General features: G+C 40.0%; 1 protein-coding gene across 2 annotated transcripts; it reads right to left on the bottom strand.

Moving 5' to 3' along the window:
* Positions 1–4,771: 4,771 nt before the first annotated feature.
* Znf699 (zinc finger protein 699) lies at positions 4,772–16,935 on the bottom strand. 2 transcript variants are annotated; one of them, XM_087201788.1, is made up of 7 exons: positions 16,777–16,935; positions 16,385–16,472; positions 14,815–14,867; positions 13,571–13,697; positions 9,417–9,527; positions 8,843–9,029; positions 4,772–8,493 (listed from the first exon to the last, which is right to left on the bottom strand). In XM_087201788.1, exons 1-7 carry the CDS (start codon positions 16,816–16,818, stop codon positions 7,050–7,052), a joined length of 2,052 nt encoding a protein of 683 aa, XP_087057914.1. In that variant the 5' UTR covers positions 16,819–16,935; the 3' UTR covers positions 4,772–7,049. The 2 variants fall into 2 exon arrangements, with proteins under 2 accessions (XP_087057914.1, XP_087057913.1); XM_087201787.1 differs by having other exon boundaries at positions 16,699–16,835.
* Between the last annotated feature and the right edge of the window lie 2,859 nt (positions 16,936–19,794).

The raw sequence follows: 19,794 nt of genomic DNA, 5'->3' as shown, positions 1-19,794 counted from the left end.
GAGGAAGAGATGACAATCATAAATATCTATGCACCAAACACTAGTGCACCCAACTATATAAAACAAATACTAACGGACATGAAAAGTCATATATGCACTAATACAATTGTAGTGGGGGACCTCAACACCCCACTGTCACAAATAGATAGATCAACTAGACAAAAAATAAGTAATGAAATACTAGAACTCAATCAAACTCTTGAACAAATGAACTTAACAGAGGTTTACAGAGTCTTCCACCCCACAAAATCAGAATACACATTCTTCTCAGCTGCACATGGGTCATTCTCAAAAATAGACCACATACTCACACATAGAACATGTTTAAGTAAGTGCAAAGGAATTGAAGTTATCCCCTGTACATTATCAGACCACAGTCCGATGAAATTGGAGATCCACAGCAAAAGAAACTCAAAAAATTTCATAAACACGTGGAAATTGAACAACACACTTCTGAATAACCAATGGGTCACAGAGGAAATTAAAGAAGAAATCAGACAGTTCCTTCAATGAAATGACAATGACAATACAACATATCGGAATCTATGGGACACAATGAAAGCTGTCTTACGAGGGAAATTCATAGCAGTGAAGATGCATATTAGGAAAACAGAACGATCCCAATTAAACAACCTGATGCTGAACCTCAAGCTTCTAGGAAAAGAAGAGCAGGACAACCCCAAAGCTCATACAAGGGAGGAAATTATAAAGATCAGAGGAGAAATCAATGCAATGGAGACTAAGAGAACGATACAAAAAATCAATGAAGCCAAGAGTTGGTTCTTCGAAAGAATCAACAAAATTGACAAACCTTTAGCCAACCTTGTCAGAAAAAGGAAAGAAAAGGCCCAAATCCATGCAATTAGGAATGAAAAGGGTGAAATGACAACAGAACCAGCAGAAATCCAGAGGATCATCAATACCTACTTCCAGAACCTATATGCCAATAAGATGGACAACACAGAAGAAATGGACAGATTCCTAGATACATATGAATTACCAAAGTTGAACAAAGAAGACCTAAAAATTCTGAACAACCCAATATCAACCAATGAAATTGAAAATGTAATTAAAAACTTATCAACTAAGAAAAGCCCAGGCCCTAATGGCTTCACTGCTGAATTCTACAAGACATTTAGAGAGGAACTGCTGCCACTACTGTTTAAACTCTTCAATGAAATTGAAAGGGAAGCAATACTCCCAAATTCATTCCTGGAAGCAAGCATCACCTTGATCCCCAAAGCAGAGAAAGACCCAACTGAAAAAGAGAACTATAGGCCAATCTCACTAATGAACATAGAGGCAAAAATCCTTAATAAGATACTGGCAAACAGAATGCAGAAGATCATCAAGAAGATCATACACCCTGATCAAGTGGGATTCATCCCAGGGATGCAGGGATGGTTCAATATACGAAAATCAATTAATGTAATACACTATATCAATAGAACCAAGGACAAAAACCATATGATTATCTCCATAGACACAGAAAAAGCATTTGACAAAATCCAACATGCATTTATGATAAAAACCCTATAAAAAATTGGAAGAGATGGTCTCTACCTCAAACTGATAGAAGCCATCTATGAAAAACCAACAGCCAATATCATACTAAATGGTCAAAAACTAAAATCCTTCACACTAAAATCAGGAACAAGACAAGGATGTCCACTATCACCACTCTTGTTCAATATAGTTCTCGAAACATTAGCCATGGCAATTAGACAAGAGAAAGAAATAAAAGGAATAAAGATAGGAAATGAAGAAGTCAAATTGTCATTACTTGCAGGTGACATGATACTCTATATAGAAGACCCCAAGAACTCCACCAAAAGTCTTCTAGACTTAATAACCAAATTCAGTCGAGTAGCTGGTTACAAGGTTAACACACAAAAATCAATAGCATTCCTCTACACCAATGACAGACTCACTGAGAGAGAAATAGGGCAAATAATTCCTTTCACAATAGCATCCAGAAAACTGAAATACCTAGGAATCAACCTAACGAAAGAAATCAAAGACCTCTTCTCTGAAAACTATGGCATTCTGAAAAGAGAGATTGATGATATCAGAAAATGGACACACATCCCCTGCTCCTGGGTAGGAAGGATTCATATAGTGAAAATGGCCATACTTCCAAAACTGCTATATAGATTTAATGCAATTCCAATTGAGATCCCAGCAGCATACTTCATAGACCCCGAGAAAACAATCCAAAAATTCATTTGGAGCAAGAAGAGACCCAGAATAGCAAAAGCAATTCTAGGTAACAGAGACATGGCAGGAGGTATCACAATCCCCAACCTGCAACTCTACTACAAGGCTACTGTGATAAAAACAGCATGGTACTGGCAAAGAAACAGACCTGAGGACCAGTGGAACAGATTAGAAGATGCAGAAACAATGCCAGACACACTCAGCCATCTCATCTTCGACAAAGGAGCCAAACACCCTCACTGGAGGAAAGATAGCCTCTTTAATAAATGGTGCTGGAAAAATTGGGCTTCAACTTGCCAAAGATTAAAACTAGACCTATATCTCTCACCATGCACTCAACTAAAATCAAAATGGATTAAAGATCTAAATATTAAAAGAGAAACTCTGAACCAGTTGGAACAGAGGTTAGGTAGAACCCTTGAAGACATTGGTGTAGGAAAAGATTTTATGAACAAAACCTCAGTTGCCCGTGAACTAGCACAAACAATCAACCAATGGGATCTCTTCTTATGAAAAAGCTTCTGCACAGCAAGAGAAACCACCAGCAGTGTGAAGAGAAAACCCACAATGTGGGAAAAAATCTTCACCTGCTCTTCCTCAGACAAAAGTCTACTATCTCGAATCTATAAAGAACTTAAAAAGATCAGACCTCCCAAATTTAAAGACCCAATCCAAAAATGGGCATCTGAAATGAACAAACATTTCTCACACAAAGAAGTAGAAATAGCAAATAAATACATGAAAAAATGTTCAACGTCACTGGTCATTCGAGAGATGCAAATGAAAACAACGCTGAGATTCCACTTCAGTCCAGAAAGATTGGCTGCTATCATGAAATCAACCAATAACAAATGCTGGCGGGGCTGTGGGGAAAGAGGAACCCTGCTCCACTGCTGGTGGGAGTGTAGACTGGTGCAAGCACTGCGGAAATCAGTATGGAGATACCTCAAAGAACTAGGACTGGAAGTCCCATTTGACACCGCTATTCCACTGCTGGGGATCTTCCCCAAAGAATTAAAAGAATCATACCACAGTGATATATGTGCACCCATGTTCATAGCAGTGCAGTTTGTAATAGCTAAAACTTGGAAACAGCCCTAATGCCCATCAACTGGAGACTGGATAAAGAAAATGTGGTTTTTTTTATAAAATGGAGTACTACTCAGCCATAAAAAATGAGAAATTAGAGACATTTATAGCTAAGTGGATGCACATTGAAGCGATACTCTTAAGTGAAATAAATAGGACACAAATGTGTAAATACCAAATAGTTTCTCTGGTGTGAGAAACTGAAAGTGTAAATAAGGACTAAATGTATAATAGGTCATGTGAAATAGGAAGAAAAGGGGCAAAGGGGAAGGAAGTGGGAGGGCTAAGGGAAAGGATAGAAGGGAATGGGATTAATATGAGAAAATGGAAAAATAGGAACAATATTTTTGTAAATAGGGAGGGCTGGAGGGGTTGAAGGGAGGGCTGGGCAAGGGTGAAAAACAAGAACCAAGAGAGACTATGTAAAGGTGCAAATTTCCAATGATGAATGTCATTATATTGTATACCTAAAATGTACCAATGATTAGAATGAATAATTGATAATGTAAAACAGGAATAAAAGGTCCAAAGGGGTAGGGGTAGTGGGAGGGGCAGGGGAAAAGAAAGAAGGGAAAGGAAAAAATGCTGAGAAATGGAAAAAATGGAAATAAAGTCTTTGTAAATAGGGAAGGGTTGAGGGCATGAAGGGAGGGCTAGGAATGGGGAAAAAATAAGAACCAAGATGCTTTATGTAAAGGTACAATTCCCAATGAGAAATGTAATTGTGTTGTATACCTACAATGTACGAATAAAAGAATTTAATACAAAAAAAAAAAACAAAAAAAAACAATTATCACTGCATCCTCTTCTGACTGGCTAAAATTACAAAGTGCTGGTCAGGTACGTGAAACAACTGAAAATTTCATGCAGCTTTGGGGATTACAGTTGGAATAAAAAATTTTAAAATCTGGAATACAAACCAAAATTACACATAAAGTTGGTAATTGAATCCTTCCATATGTAGCATATACCAAGAGAAATAAGTGCACAAGTCTACCAAAAGAATCAAAAAGCAAACTAGACATTACATTGAACAAAAGAAGCCAGACATTGTTATGGCTTGTCTAGATGTTCCCCCAAAGCCTCATGCAGTCATAGGTGGGACTTTTTCAGAAGTGGCTGGTTCTAGAGTGTGTGACTAATTCATGGTGCAATGCTAGGATTAAGGGTGGGTGATTACTAAATCAGTCCACTGATTGGTTTGGCACCACTCTAATCCTGGTAGTCTGAATATAAGGGACAGAAAGAGGCTTGTCTTAACCCCTTGCTGGTTTGCTTTGCTACCTTCTGCCCATCATGAAGTTTCTCCTCTGCGATCCCTGTCTGTCATGTCACCCTGCCTTGGAGCCAGTCAATTATGCACTGAAACCTCTACAAATTGTGAGCTAAATAAACCTTTCCTCCCTTAACTTTGGGTATCAGGTATTTTGTCTCAGCAACAAGAAAAGTAACTAAGATACACATACACATTGTACTTAAACATTTATTTAAAAATTAAGAACAAGCAAATCCAATCAATTGTAATGAATAAAAACTGGGTTGCCTCTCTGGAGTTATTGAGAAAGGGAAGGAATAAACTTCCTAAAGTCCTGAAAATATGTTTACCATGCTGTATAAATATATGAAATTTCATCAAGCTGTACATGAATTAGCACTTTGTGCATATTAGTGTATGTATACCTTAATAAAATAGTAAAAAGTGGTTATTTTCAAGAAATAAAAATAGAAAAGGGGAGTAGCTAAATGTATTTTAAATAAGTATTAGTGCTGTCAGATAAAAAGGCATAAAATCTTGTTTCAAGATGTCAAATAAAAATCTTCCTCCACTAAAACTGGGTAACGCCTGTCTGTTGATTGCCTCAATTATACCTAGCATAAACTCCCATGCTATCCATAGCTCCACTTGCTTCTGAAACCACAGCAGGCTTGCACAGATGTGTCTTTCCTCATGATCAAACTGATCATGGCACTGGGCTCTGCACATGACAACAATCTAGCCCTAAATGGGGATCAATTCTAAGAAGGCAATTAATGTGCCAGAAGGACCAGAGTGACACTGCCAGAGTCTACTAGAAAATCCAAGAAGCTGTGTACAGCCATGATGGAGTAGCTCATTGAGATGTCTATGGAGCTACAGCCTCTGAGGAGTCCAAAGTCAAGCACTTAATGTTCAGTTTTGAGCAAGTATGGATCAGTGGGTTCAACAGAAAATTTAGCTAAAAGCCAGAGTCCCACCAGGCCACTATGAATCTACTCGTCTTATAGGGCTACTACACAGATAACACGGATTTCATCCCTTCAGCCTTCCAAATCTCATACAACCTCTTATTGTAAACTACTGTATACTGGAACTGGAAAAGGAAGTGATTCTGGGAAGTGAAGTCCCTAACCATACCAGTTAACATAGCACAATTTTTTAACTCAAAATACTGGATCCAAATCCCAGCCATGGGCAAGAACAGAGAACAAAATGTGAAAATAGTATATCAGGTGAGACTATCCTCTTTCAAAATCTTCATACTTATTAATATCTGGTGAAAGTATTACACATAAAAAACTTTTGATAGTAAAAATTTATATTTTCAAAAACTATAGCCAGGTACAGTGGTGCATGTCTGTGATCCCAACCATACGGGAGGTTGAGGCAGGAGGATCGTACGTCTGAGGCCATCCTGGGCAACTTAGAAAGACTCTGTCTCAAAATTAAAAATAAAATGGGCTGAGGGTGTAGCTCAGTGGTACAGCATTTGCCTAGCTCTACACAAGTACAAGGCTCTAGGTTCAATCCCTAATACCATCAAAAGCAAAAAGTAAAACAAAAAACTACAGGTTCTCTTAGTTTACAAAAAAAGAGGAGGAAGAAGATAAAGGGGGGAATATTGGGATATTGGGTAGGCAACTTCTAGTATCTTCTATCACACCAAAAAAAAAAAATCTAAGTATCTATACTGTAACTATATAACTATAGACTTAATAGAATAAGAATTGGAAAACAATTTTTTAAAGGCCTGCATATGGAAAAGCTATCCTTCAGACAGGCACAGTGGTGTGTGCCTATAGTCCTAGCTACTTAGAAAGCTGAGGCAGGAGAATTACTTCAGTCCAGAACTTCAAGGCCAGTAAGACCGTGTCTCAAAATATATACAGGAAGTCCCTGACTTACAGACAAGTTCCATTCTTGGAGAATTGTTCATAAGTTGGATTCGTTCATAAGCCAACAATGTGAGTCTTATATGGTGCACCTTGTGAAAGTTTGCAACTCAAATGTTTGTAAGTCAAGGACTTCCTGTATATATTTCAAATAAGCCATAGGTCTAAAAGGCTTTATAAAACTGAAAATCAATCCCCAGTATGAGAAAGAAAAAAAATGGAAATAACACTTAGATGTGAACCAAAACAAACACATCTCATACTAAAAAGTATCTACCTACAGCTGAAAAAGTAAATTTGTCACCTTTAATCTCATTACAAAACAGTAAAAAATGAGTCAGCAGACTACCCTAAGAATGAGGAAATGATGTTTTCTGCTATGAATTTTCTTATATGTAATAAGTGAAGTAATGTTCAGGAAGGGTTTACATGGTTTACATACACAAGGTTTCACATAGGTAACTTCAAGTCTTCAAAAGAATGAGTGACTATCTCCTACTTTCTCACATTCATTGGGTGTCTCCACAGTGTGAGACTTCACAAGTTGCCTAAGATTAGAAAAAGCCTTGCAGATATTCCCATATTCTTTATGTTCATATGTTTTCTCTAGTGTGGATTTTCACGTGTCTTCGAAAGTAGGCTGGACAGATAAAGGCTTTCCCGCATTCCTTACATTCATATGGTTTCTCTCCTGTGTGGCTTCTCACATGTCTTCGAAAGGACGAGGGGCAACTGAAGGCTTTTCCACATTCCAGACATTCAAAGGGTTTTTCTCCAGTGTGCATTCTTGCATGGACAGTAAGGTATGAAGAATGTCGAAATGCTTTCCCACATTCCTTACATTCATATGGTTTTTCCCCAGTGTGTGTCCTCATGTGGATACTAAGGGCTGAGAAATAAATAAAAGCTTTCCCACATTTCTTACATGTATAAGGTTTCTCTCCAGTGTGAGTTCTTCTGTGAACTGTAAGATGGGAGGAACTAATAAAAGCTTTCCCACATTCCTTACATTGATAAGGCTTCTCTCCACTGTGAGTTCTCAAGTGTTCGGTGAGGGATGAGGAACGACTAAAGACCTTCCCACACTCCTTACACACATATTGAATCTTTCCTGCATGATCTCTCACATGTGCTTTAAAGGATGAGGGACAACTGAAGGCTTTCCCACATTCCTTACATTCATAGGGTTTCTCTCTGCTTTGATTTTTCACATGTGTACTCAGGGAAGTGGGAAGATAGAAGGCTTTTCCACATTCTAGACATTCATAGGGTTTCTCTCCAGTGTGTTTCCTCATATGGATACTCAAGGAAGAGGGGCAATTGTAGGCTTTCCCACATTCCTTACATTTATAGGGTTTCTCTCCAGTGTGTGTTCTCACATGTACAGTGAGTTTTGAGGACTCACTGAAGGCCTTCCCACACTCTTTACATTCATAAGGCTTCTCTCCAGTGTGAATTCTGATATGTATTATAAGGTGAGAGGAAGAACTAAAGGCCTTCCCACATTCCTTACATTCATATGGCTTATCCCCACTATGAATTCTTTTGTGCTTGGAGAGTGATGACGAACAACTAAAGGCCTTCCCACATTCCTTACATTCATAAGGCTTATCTCCACTATGAATTCTTTTATGTTCTGTGAGGTATGAAGAAGTACTGAAAGTTTTCCCGCATTCCTTACATTCATAGTTTGCCTTTCCACTGTGAATCTTCATATGTGCCCTAAAGAATGATGAACAACTGAAGACCTTGGTACATTCCTTACATTCATAGGGCTTCTCTTCAGTGGGGGTCTTTATATGTTTCTTAAAACAAGCAAGAAAATGGAAGGCCTTCCCACATTCCTGACACTGGTAGGGTTTGCTTCCAGCATGAGATCTGATGTGATTCTTAAGGGATGAATGAAACATGAAGGCCTTCCCACACTCACGACATTCATAGGATTTTACTTCAATAGTTCTCTTGAGCACATTAAGATTTGGAATTTGTTCACACTGATTTTCTTCATTACATTCATAGATGTTCTCCACCATGTGACTTAAAAGTAAGAGACACAACATTAATAATGAATATTTACCACTTTCTATGAGTACATTTTCTTTCCCATCAACTTAAAAGCTAAAAGTTCTCATGGAAGGTTCTATGATAGCCAATACTGTCAACAAGTTTTTGACTTATGGGATTTTCCTGATAATTATTTACAAGTGAAATATGCATGTCAAATATTCTACATCTCAGTATCATTTGTGGCAAAAAATTTCCAGACAAAATTCTTTGTGAAATCATAATTTTAGACTTAGGCTTATATGTTCACACTTCTGAAATCTCAAGCCATTTAAACATTCTCCCTTGAAGCACTATTTTCTCTTCTCTAAAAGGCACTCACCTCAAATGTCTCTCATGGCTTTTGTTCTGCTCATCAACACCATGGGATTCCCAATTTTCATGTAAAATAAAGGAACAGGAACCAGTTCTTTTGACTCTTATTTTCTGTTCTCTGGATGTTTTTTCTCCATCAATATCTTGAAAAGCAACTAATTCATTAGTATTGAGTTGAGTCTCAAAACCTGAAACTGAAAAGTAAAGGCATTTATGAACAAAGAACTTTCAGCAGTGTGGTTGTTTCAAGACTGATTTTAATATACACAAGGGTCAAAACCGTAAGCAATCTATTAGGAAAGCCATCTATGAAGACTGACATTGATGGTAACATAAGTAGAATATTACGAATACAAGACAGAAAGGAATTAGATAAAATGCCAATTACCTAATAATTTAAAAAGATTAAAATACACAGGGAAGTCTTTGCCAAGAACAAGGAAAATGTGGGAAGAATAATTAAAAAATCAAAATAGTAATCAAAGGTATCTGTGGGAGATCAGCCTTCTCAGACAAAATTTTGTTTTGTTTCTATTTGATTTTTTTCCCCTATCAGGAGAGTTTCTCCCAATGGTTCTTACCTTCCTGGTGTTCTTTCATACAAATGCCCTGGATAAGTCCTCCCTTTACCTTCAGCAGGTCTTCCTCTTGTTCCCACTGGGAGATCAGATGGGGTATGGATACTTGGTACCCTGCACAGGTGGAAACACATATCATGAAGGAAAACCATGAAGAACCACAAACATTTCCATAAGACGGGGCAGAAATGCTAGTTTTTTGATATTCTGAAGATGTGCAAGTGTGAGTTTAACTGCAACACAACGTCAAATATATAAAAGAATTTTTTTTTTGTACCGGGGATCGAACTCAGGACCTTCCACATGTGAGGCAGGTGGCAGAACCGAGCTAAATCCCTGGCCCACAAAAGAATTTTTAAAAGAAAAAGAAAGTAAAAGAAAAGGCTGAGATGAGAGAATAAAGGCAGACTGTGAGGCCCAGAACTAATCTGACATTCGCCACAATGTTATTACTAGCCAGTTTGATACAGCTGAGGCATATTGTGCAGTAGACATCCCTCCCCAGTATTAGCAGGCTATAAATGGCACAATCTTCTTGCCCCTCCATAATTTGGTTCTATTACATTAGGGGTCAGACCAAAGCTTTATGTGACTCAAATGGGCATGTCATATACCAGAGTCGTGTGAGAATGGCTCCTCTGCTAATAGCTACTACAGAAACTTAGGTCCTGGTCCATGAAGTGGCAGGGCCCTGCTGAGTTAACTCCCAGCCAAGGTCAACTTGACTCCAGCTAAATTCTTCCCCCTGAATTAACCATCTGTTCCCTTCAACAAGATATTTAGTGCCTCCCTTTTACAGTCCTGCCTGTGATACCTGCTATCAATCAGATGTCCCTAAGTTACCCTGCTCTCCTCTTTCCCACGTTTGGTATAAATAAATTCTAGATGTCCTTGGTGCCTTTTGCCTTTGCTACCCAAAGCAGCTTAGATCAGCCCCAAGACCCAGCTTTCTCCCTAGTCTTGTTTCTGTCTTCTGTTCTTGTCAGCTTGTGCTATATTGTCTCACAGGATATCGAGATCCACGGCCAAGACTCTCAATAACATTCTCTATAATATTGTTCTCCTGGGGAACCAAAATAATGTCACAGAAGACCAACCTTGGACAATGCTATTTTAAGACCATGCTAAAATGTAGCAAAATTAAGAGTGCTTCATAACTCTGTTCAAGGACAGATAAAAAGAAGGCACTATACAACCAACAAAACACACTATGCTGCAGTTGTCTGTTTGTTATCATTGAAAGCTCTATAACATTAACCATCACTGCCTATATAATTGCTTCTATTTTCTGTAAGCATCCAATTTATATACACTGTCCCCTCAAAAGTTGAACACTGTCCCCCAAAATCCATGTCCCAAAGTCCAATGGAACAGAATGCAAAGGCCAAAAATAGATATACATAAATACAGCCAGGTCTCTGTATTAATGGATTCAACAAACCACATATCAAAAGTATTATAGAAAAAAAATGCATCTATACATGTATAGACTTCTCTTTTTCTTGTCAAAAAGAAAGACTTGTCTTTTTCTGTTCAATATGGTATAATAAGTATTAACTTAGCACCTAACATTGTATTAGGTATCTTAAATCATCTAGAAATGATTTAAAGGATATGAGAGGATGTGTATAGGTTGTATACATATACCATGTCATTTTAAATAAGGGATCTTAGCACACACAGAGGTAGTATGGGGGTGGGGTGAATCCTGGACCCAATACTCTAATACCAAGGAATGATTGCAGAGTCAACCAATCTTTTGAAAATAGAGCAAAATCAATCCAATAGAGAAAAGATAGATTTTTCCCACTAATGGTACTGGAACAATTATCATTCCCATGCAGAAAAATAGTCTTCACAAACATTAACTCAAAATGGATCACAGACCTAAATGTACAATACAATATTAGAAGATAGAGGAAAAAAATCTAGTTGACCTTGGATTTTTGGCTATGACCTCAAAAAGCAGGATCCATGAAACAAAGATTTAATACACTGAGCTCATTAAAATTAAAATTTTCTGCTCTATGAAAAGACAAGCCACAGCCTGAAAGAAAACATTTGCAAGAGATTTATCTGATAAGAGACTGTTTTGCTGTTCTGTTACACAAAAAACTCTAAAAGCTCAACAATAAGAAAACAAACTGATTAAAAATATAGGCCAGGGCCGGGGATTTAGCTCAGTGGTTTTACTGCCTGCTGCACAAGCGCAAGGGCCCGAGTTCGATCCCCAGTACCAAAAAAAAAAAAATTTATATATATATATATATATATATATATGGGCCAAAGACCTACATAGACACCTCATCAAAAAAGATATACAAATGAGAAGCATATAAGAAAATCCTCCATAAGTCATCAAGGACTTGCAAATTAAAACAATGACATACCACTAACACCTACTAAAACAGCCAAAATCCAGAACATGGGAAAATGTTAATGACAATTTGGAACAATAGGAACTCTCCTTCACTGCTAGAGGAAATGCAAAATGCAGCCACTCTGGAAGACAGTTTTGGGCTTCTTATATAATTAAACACACTATTAATATATGATCCAGCAAATCAATTGTGCTCGTTGGTAGTCACCCAAAGGAGTTCAAAACTTATAACCACGTAAAAGGCTGCACACACATGTTTATGACAGTTTTATTCATCATTGCCCAAAATAACAAACCTGTCCTTCAGCAGGTGAGTGAAAAATAAACTATGGCACAATCAGACATAAGAATATTATTTAGCACTAAAAAGAAGTGAGCTATCAAAGCATGAAAAGATATAGATGAAATTTAAACACATATTGCTAAATGAAAGCAGTCAGTCTGAAAAAGCTACATATTTTATGATTGCAACTTCATTGTAATCTGCAAAAGGCAAAACTATAAAGATACAATACAGATCAGTGCCTGGGAAATGGTTACAGACAAGTGAAGGATAAATAGGTGGAACACAGATCGCCAGGGCAGTAAAACTTCTCTGTATGATATTATAATGGTTTATACATTCCTTACACATTTTCCCAAAGCCACAGATGATTAACGCTACGAGTGAACCCTAATATAAATAATGAACACTGGGGGATGATGATGATGTGTCAGTGTGGCTTCATCGATTGTAATAAATTTACCATTAGGGTGAGGGGTATGAAATGCTGCTAGGAGGCAGAGGTTATATGAGAAATCTTTCTACCTTACACTCAATCTTTCCATGAACCTGAAACTACTCTAAAAATTAAAAACTATTAATTAAAAAAAGAAATGTCCACCCAGAACCTCAGAATGTTACCTTCTTCAGAAAAAAAAAAAGGTCTTTGCAGATATTATCAAGTTAAGGTGAGGTTATTTAGGGTTAGTGTGGGTCCTAAATCCAATGACTGGTGTCACCCTAAGGAGAAAGATTTGAAACTGGTACACAGCAAAGAAGATGATGGAGGCAGAGACTGGAAAGATGCATCTATAAGCCAAGCAACATCAAGGACTGCTAGTAGCAACCAGAAGCCAGTAAGAGAAGGGAAGGACATTTTCCCTAGAGCCTTCAGAGAGCATGGGCCAGCTGACACTTTGATTTTAGACTTCCAGCACTTAGAAACATGACAGAATAAATTTCTGTATTTCTTAACCACCAGGGTATAATATTCTGTTGCAGAAGGCCGAAGAAACTAATACTGTCTGCTTTCATAGACTCATCCCCAAATCACTCAACCAAAGCACAAATCCTGCAATAGGTACTTTCCAATACCCTCTTACTAAGATGTTCCACAATTCTCCATGAGGGATGCCCTCCCATAATGCACTGTGAATAAACCCAACATCTTTAACTATAGGTGTGCTCCTGGTAGTCTTTGAGCAAAGGATGTTCACACCAGTAAAATCCTCAGAAGATCTCAAATGAGCTTCCTGTACCCCAATATGACTCTTAAATGCCCACATTTTCAATACTTAATAAACTTCAAGTTTTTAACCACAAGAAAAACAAAAAGTAATTATATCAATGTTTATTTTCGTAATGAAACGTCTAGATTGTTAAGGACACTGGAGTCAGTGACCACATTGTTTACCAATGTATTCCCATTCCTCACCCCAAATCCTGTAACAAGGTCAATCAGTAAGATGAAACTGCTTTCTAACCAACTATATGAACAAATATTGCCATTCTTACCTAGTGAGACCAAGTTCTGGAAGGTTTCCAGCATCACATCTCTGTAGAGGTTCTTCTGAATAAGATCCAGCAAAGCCCACTCCTCCTTGGTAAAGTATACAGCCACATCTTCAAAGGTCAGTAAGTCCTACAAGATCCCACAAATTTTGTTGAAGAAGTCACAAGTCCTCCAGTGTGTGTAAGAGGATGAAGGATGATGACAATACTAGGGACTGAGAAATAATTCAGAGGGTGTTAAGAAGACTCTATGATCTCCAGTATCTACTCAGACTCAGCAACTATCTCTTTCCTTTCCTACCCCTACATACTTCCTGACTGATAAAATCCTTTCTTATAGCCTCCATACTTCTAAAATACTAAATTTCTCTCTCAGCAGTTCATTGGTAACAAGAAAGAAAAAATCAAAATGGTTTTCCTACTCTATTACACAGTCACTTGATAGAATATAGAACACTTCTCACAACTGCTATGTGGGGAATTTTCCCACACTCTGATATGGTTTAGATCTGAAATGTTCCCCAAAAGAATCATTTTCAGAGGTGAGGCCTGATCAGAAGGGATGGGTCCCTGGGGCATCACTTGGAATGGTATATTCTCATCCTTGGCTCCCACCTTCTCTCTCTGATTTCTGGCCACCATGTAGTGAACTGCTTTCCTCTGCATTGCTGTTCTGCCCCACTGTTTCTACCTTGGAGCCAACAATGAACTGAACCTACTGAAACTGTGAGCCAAAATAAACCTCTCATCCTTTAAATTGCAAATGTAGGGTATTTTGTCCCAGTAATGGGAAACTGATTAATGCACACACCAAGCACTTCTCCAGTGAACACCAGCCATCTGTCCCTTAATGCAATTGAATTCTTACACCTACATACCTAGAGACAGCATCATTCCATAGTCTGAAGGCTCAAAATTGCCCAAGAGCTGAGAGGTCAATTGTAAGTAGTAGGCTGTCACCTATACTTCTGACTGACCAGCTATAAATCAAGGGCCCTGCTATCCCCTCCTTGAGATCAGTTAATGTGCTGGGAGAGCAGATAGAACTCAAGGAAATACTTAGTGCTTACTGGTTTGTTATAAATGTAGATAACAGCCAAAGAGATGGTCAAGGGACGGGACGGTAGGAAGAGGTACAGAGCTCCATGCCCTATCAAGGCAATACAATCCAAGAACCCCCATGTATTTAACTAGGACGCCTAGTGGAAGGGAAGTATTCTTTTGGAGAGTTACTACCTTTCACTCACCTGTATCATATTTTTCTGTAACCCAGCAGCTCTTCTTGCTTTGTCCATGTTTCCTTTATGAAGAAAAGCAGGATATTGAAAATTTTTAAGCAACCAGCAGCCAACATGACAATCTAACCTTTCCAAAGTTTCCACACTCATGACCTTGGATTCTACAGCACACCATTAGGAGTGACAACTCTCCTCAAAACACACACATACACACACACTCCAAGATCCCCAAGAAACACAAGCTGATCTTGTATGAAAATGGAGCAAGCCAGGTGGAGCGGTATAGACCTGTCATCCCAGCACTGAGGAGGCTGAAACAAGAGGATGATCCCAAGTTCGATGCCAGCCTGGGCTACACTGTGAGTTCAAGATCAGCCTGAATTACATGGTAAGACGATGTCTCAAAAAAAAGAAAATAGATGGAACAACCTTATCTCCCCTTAGAGCTAGAAAACAGTGCTTCAGTCCTTGCTGATCAAAAAGAAGTTAAAGACGCGCATGGGAGCACATACTACCTATTTCAAATCCAAGGAAGCAACTAATTGATTCATACGCTAAGCTTCTGGGGGCTTTGCTCCCAATATTTCTTACTTCTGGACACTCTGGCGAGCTGCCATTACTGTTCAGCTCCTGGTCAAGCCCCCACCTCCTGTGAGCTGCAGGGTCCCCAAAACCTAGTTTCTGAGAAAGAGCATCAACCCTTTGAATTTCATATGCAGAGGCTGATTTTGCTGTGATTTACATGCTAAATTTGCCTCTACAGTACAATCACAGCAGAATACTTGATCCCATGTCACTCCTGATACTGCTGGTATCTGCAGCCCTGTTACACCTGTAATCTCAGCTCCAGGGGAAGGTGAGGGAAGGCAGGAGGATCACAAGTTCCAGGGCAGCCTAGGCAATTTAGTGAGACCCTGTCTCGAAATTAAAAATAAACAGCGCTAGAGATGTAGCTCAGTAGAACACTCCAAGGGTCAATCCCTAGTACATCGGGAGTGGAAGGGGGAGACACAGGACTTACTAGAAGTACTGAAAGAGAAAAGGGGGTTTTTAACACCCTATTTACTGGTGATGGCAGATAAGATCAGTTTCCTCTAAAACGGAAACAAGGCAAGGATGCAAATTATATATTATTCTCCATCCAACTGAAAGTTCTGAAAGGTGCAGAAGAGAAATTAAACACAGAAAAATGTAAAGTGCAAGAATTTAAAAAGACGGGGTCAGGGGATGTAGCTCAGGGGCACCGCGCCTGCCTTGCGAGCGCAAGGTCCTGATTTCGATCCCCCGGTATTTAAAAAAAAAAGAGAGAGAGAGAGAGAGAATTTAAAAAGACAAATTGGAAACTGGGCAAATTTTCTGTGTAAAACTTAAGAATCTATAGATAAGTGACTAAAATGTATCGTTTTATTAAACATAAAACGCACTTGGCAAGGGGGCGGGTTACAAAGTACGTAAAATAAATCAGTTCGCTTTTATGTATCTGAATACAGTGTGCAAAGCTGATGCTCGATGGCTGAGGAACATTCAGATTCAATGCTACGCAATGCACCGGGAGAGGCGAGGCGGGGACGGAGCTCACCCAGCACGCAGAAATCCTGGGACCCGCGCAGCGACGGCGACGTGGAGATTCTCGGCCCCTGGCCCCAAAGCAGAGATGGTTTCCCTTTCTGCAAAGAAAGCACAGGATGCGTTTGGAGACTAAATACGATGGTGGTTCTCCAATTAGAGTCTGCAGGAGAATCGGACCCCGCGGGACGCTCCCGGAGCCCCCGACGCACTGGCCGGGGTCTAGGCGACGCGGGAGGGGCTAAGGCTCATGGAAGACCCCGCAGCTGAGGGAGGCCGGCAGTGTCCGGGCGGGGAGCGCCGAGGAAAAGCCCTTGGACCACGCACCCGTAAGCCCAGCCCTCCGCCTCCAGGGCCTGGAAAATGGATGGGGCGGGGCCAGGACAAACTAAGGGAAAAATTTACTTCAGACGCGCTTAGAGACGCGAGGTGACATGGCTGCCGCATTCCAGGTGACAAGACAGCGTCTCGCGCATGCGCAGAACCACACTTCTGCTTCCAGCTCCTGTGCAGTGAATGGCGTAAGGGGCGGGGCCTCGAGAGCCGAGGGGTTTGGGTATCCAGGGAGAGGCTGGAAGATGAAGGCTGACTCTGTCCAACCAGGGGATGGGAAATGCTAGCTTTGGAGGGGGCTGGGAGTTGGTCCAAAGGACGTGGGTTATTGTTAAACTAAAAGGAGTTGAGGGTGAGAGAAAAAGCAGAACCGTGGACGAGGCTGGGGTGTGAAGAGCGGTAGGGCTTGATTGCCTCCGCCCGCAGAGCGGGACTGAGGACTGGGGAGGCCTAGGGGCGTGGCTTAATAGCCCAAGGGGCGGGATTTAGCATGTGCCCAGGGTGAGGGGCGGGGCTTAATGGAAAAGGCAAAGGGGGTGGCTAAGGTTAGGACTTCCCCATCCAGATCCTCCTGCTAATCAATTTAGATTGTTTTCAGTTTTAATGAATAAAACTGCCATAAACATTTATACATGAGGGTTTTAGTACTAAAATATATATATAGCAAAAATTACCATTTTAACCATGCTTAAATGTACGGTTCTTGGCTATAAGTACATTCATAATGTACAACCATCACCTCCATCTGCCTGCGGAACATTTTTGTATTTCCGAACTGAAACTTTGGGCCCATTAAACACCAAGTCTCCATACCCCTAGCACCTACCATTTTACTTTAGGTCTTTATCAGATTCCCCCTCCTCATATAAAAGGAATTGTACAGTATTTGTCCCTTTACAACCGGCTTATTTCACTACACATAATGTCTTCAAGGTACAATGGCCATCTGCAGAGTCAGTTGTGGAAGAACGCGAAAGGGCCATCTGTGTGCTGGAGAGCCAAAGGATCCAGTCAAAAGTCGAAGTCCTGGAGCTCTCTACAGAATCTGGTGTCAATCCATATTGGAAAGCTGAAAGGTCTGCATCAGAAGGCTAAAGAGTCTGCGTGGAAGCCTAGACAAATATCCAGGCATGGCAAAGACTAGAGCTGATCTGAAAAAGCAAAAGGGTAGACTTCCTTCTTCTTTCCCTTTTCGATTTAATCCAGGCCTGGTTGCTACAACCCACATCCAGGGTGAGTCTTCCCACTTCAGTAAATCCATCATCCAGACACAGCCAGAACTGTGCTAAACCAGTCCACTAGGTATTTCTTATTCAAGGTGTCCTTGCAATTATCTATGACAGCGTATTTTAACGCCATAAGAAATAACCAATGTATGTTTCCAAGAGGCTGCACCACTTCATATTCCCTCCAGCAATGTATAACCCAAGTTGTTTTTACAATCCAGACAGGCTGTTTTCTGGAGGAAACCAGCTCATTTGTTTGCTGCTGACTTCAGGAGAGGAAGCTTGAGCGGGCAGCTCACCTGGGAGGGGGTGTGCACCCCACATTTCTAAGGAAAGGATGTGGTCTATAACAATCAGGGGCAGTCCAGAAACATAAGGGTGTGGGGCTCTGGATTTGCCACCACTACCCAAATTGAGTTCTGGAGAAAGCTTTTGACATCTAAATGTTGTGCCCTGCAGGAACTTAGCATTGGAGAACCTACAGAGAGCAAAATCAAAGGAAAATGTCCTCCCTGGAAGTCTAGCAAGTGGTCACAGTCAGACTTGGAAAGGAAGCTTCTTGCACCTCCTTTGTCTTCCAGCACCCCACAACAGTAACTGGTAAAGGAGAAATGTTTATAAGGCCCAGCTCCATTATCATAGAACAAGCAAAAAGTACAACTTTGCAGCAGAGGTAATAAATCCATAACTAAGATGATGGTCAACATATAGTTTTGCCCTTGTTACATTTCGTACAGACCAGCACCTAACACCACCAACTCTTGGTTCTTGGCACCTATTCTTCTCTTTTGCCATTGGAAGCTGCTTCTCTCTTCCTCTTTGTCATATACAGTGAAAAATATTGCTTGCTATGGATCAGGTAGTTGTTGAATTTTACCTGCATTAGCTCAGTTATCATTAATTCAGCTGATTCTCATCCATTTCTGTAAGGGAAATATTTGCTTGCTTCTTCCTTTTTTCTTTTTCTTTTCTTTTCTTTTTTTTTTTTCCAGCACCAGGGATAAACCCCAGGGCTTCACACATGCTAGACAAGCACTCTACCACTGAAATACAACCCAGCTGCCAAACAGATTTTATTCAGAACAATCACAGTAGGAAAAAAGAGATCTCAGTATAGAATTGGACTAGGTTCTGAATATAGCATGGGCAATGGAGAATTTATAGCCAAGGAATAGGGTGGTTGGTATTGAGGAGGGGAGTCAGAAAGGAAAATTACTAAGAGAAACCATCATGAGTAAGAGGGAATTTGGGCTAAATCAATCTAGCAAAGTTCTTACTGAAACTAAGCCTGAATAATAAGACATCAACTACAGGGTGGCAGGACCCAAGGAACCTGATATTATTAAATTTACCATTACTGTGTGTCCAGGAGTACATGTGGCCAGGCGTGGTGGCACATGCCTGTAATCTCAGCACTTGGGAGGCTGAGTCGAGAGTTTTGCCATGAGTTCGAGGCCTGCCTGGACTACAGAGTGAGTTCAAGCCCAGCCTGAACTGCTTAGTGAGACCTTGTCTCAAAAAAAAAAAAAAAAAAAAGGAGTACATGTGCCCTTTGGACCAGTGTTGGCTACATCTGCTCTAGGTGCTTAAACAAATTACCTAGAGTGGCTTGGTGACCTTGGCTGATTCTTCAGAAGTTTCTCCAGCTTTAGCTGAAACAAAAAGAAAATACACACTGATGGCTCTTTAATGCAGGAGTTTGCCCCTAAAAGCACCTGCCTCACTTAGGGGTTATGTTATGGTTTGCATTTACATGACCCCCTAAAACCTCATGCACTCATTGGTGGGACTTTGGGGAGGTCATTGGATCGTGGAGACCTGATACTCATCAGTGGATTAGCACATCAATGGGTTTATAGTTACA

Source organism: Heterocephalus glaber, unplaced genomic scaffold, assembly GCF_053883595.1.
Source record: "Heterocephalus glaber isolate CG9 unplaced genomic scaffold, H.glaber_assembly_v1.0 deba00001761, whole genome shotgun sequence".
Taxonomy (NCBI): domain Eukaryota; kingdom Metazoa; phylum Chordata; class Mammalia; order Rodentia; family Bathyergidae; genus Heterocephalus; species Heterocephalus glaber.
Note: the sequence above shows the minus strand (reverse complement) of the source record. Positions and strands in the feature narration are given on the sequence as shown.

Coding starts and splice junctions, on each gene's coding strand:
- Znf699 (XM_087201787.1), bottom strand. CDS start 16,818: ATGCGGCAGCCATGTCACCTCGCGTCTCTAAGCGCGTCTGAAGTAAAT. Junction 13,698..14,814: donor TACAGAAAAATATGATACAG/GTGAGTGAAAGG, acceptor GGGATCTTGTAG/GACTTACTGACCTTTGAAGA. Junction 9,528..13,570: donor CCAGAACTTGGTCTCACTAG/GTAAGAATGGCA, acceptor CCACCTGTGCAG/GGTACCAAGTATCCATACCC.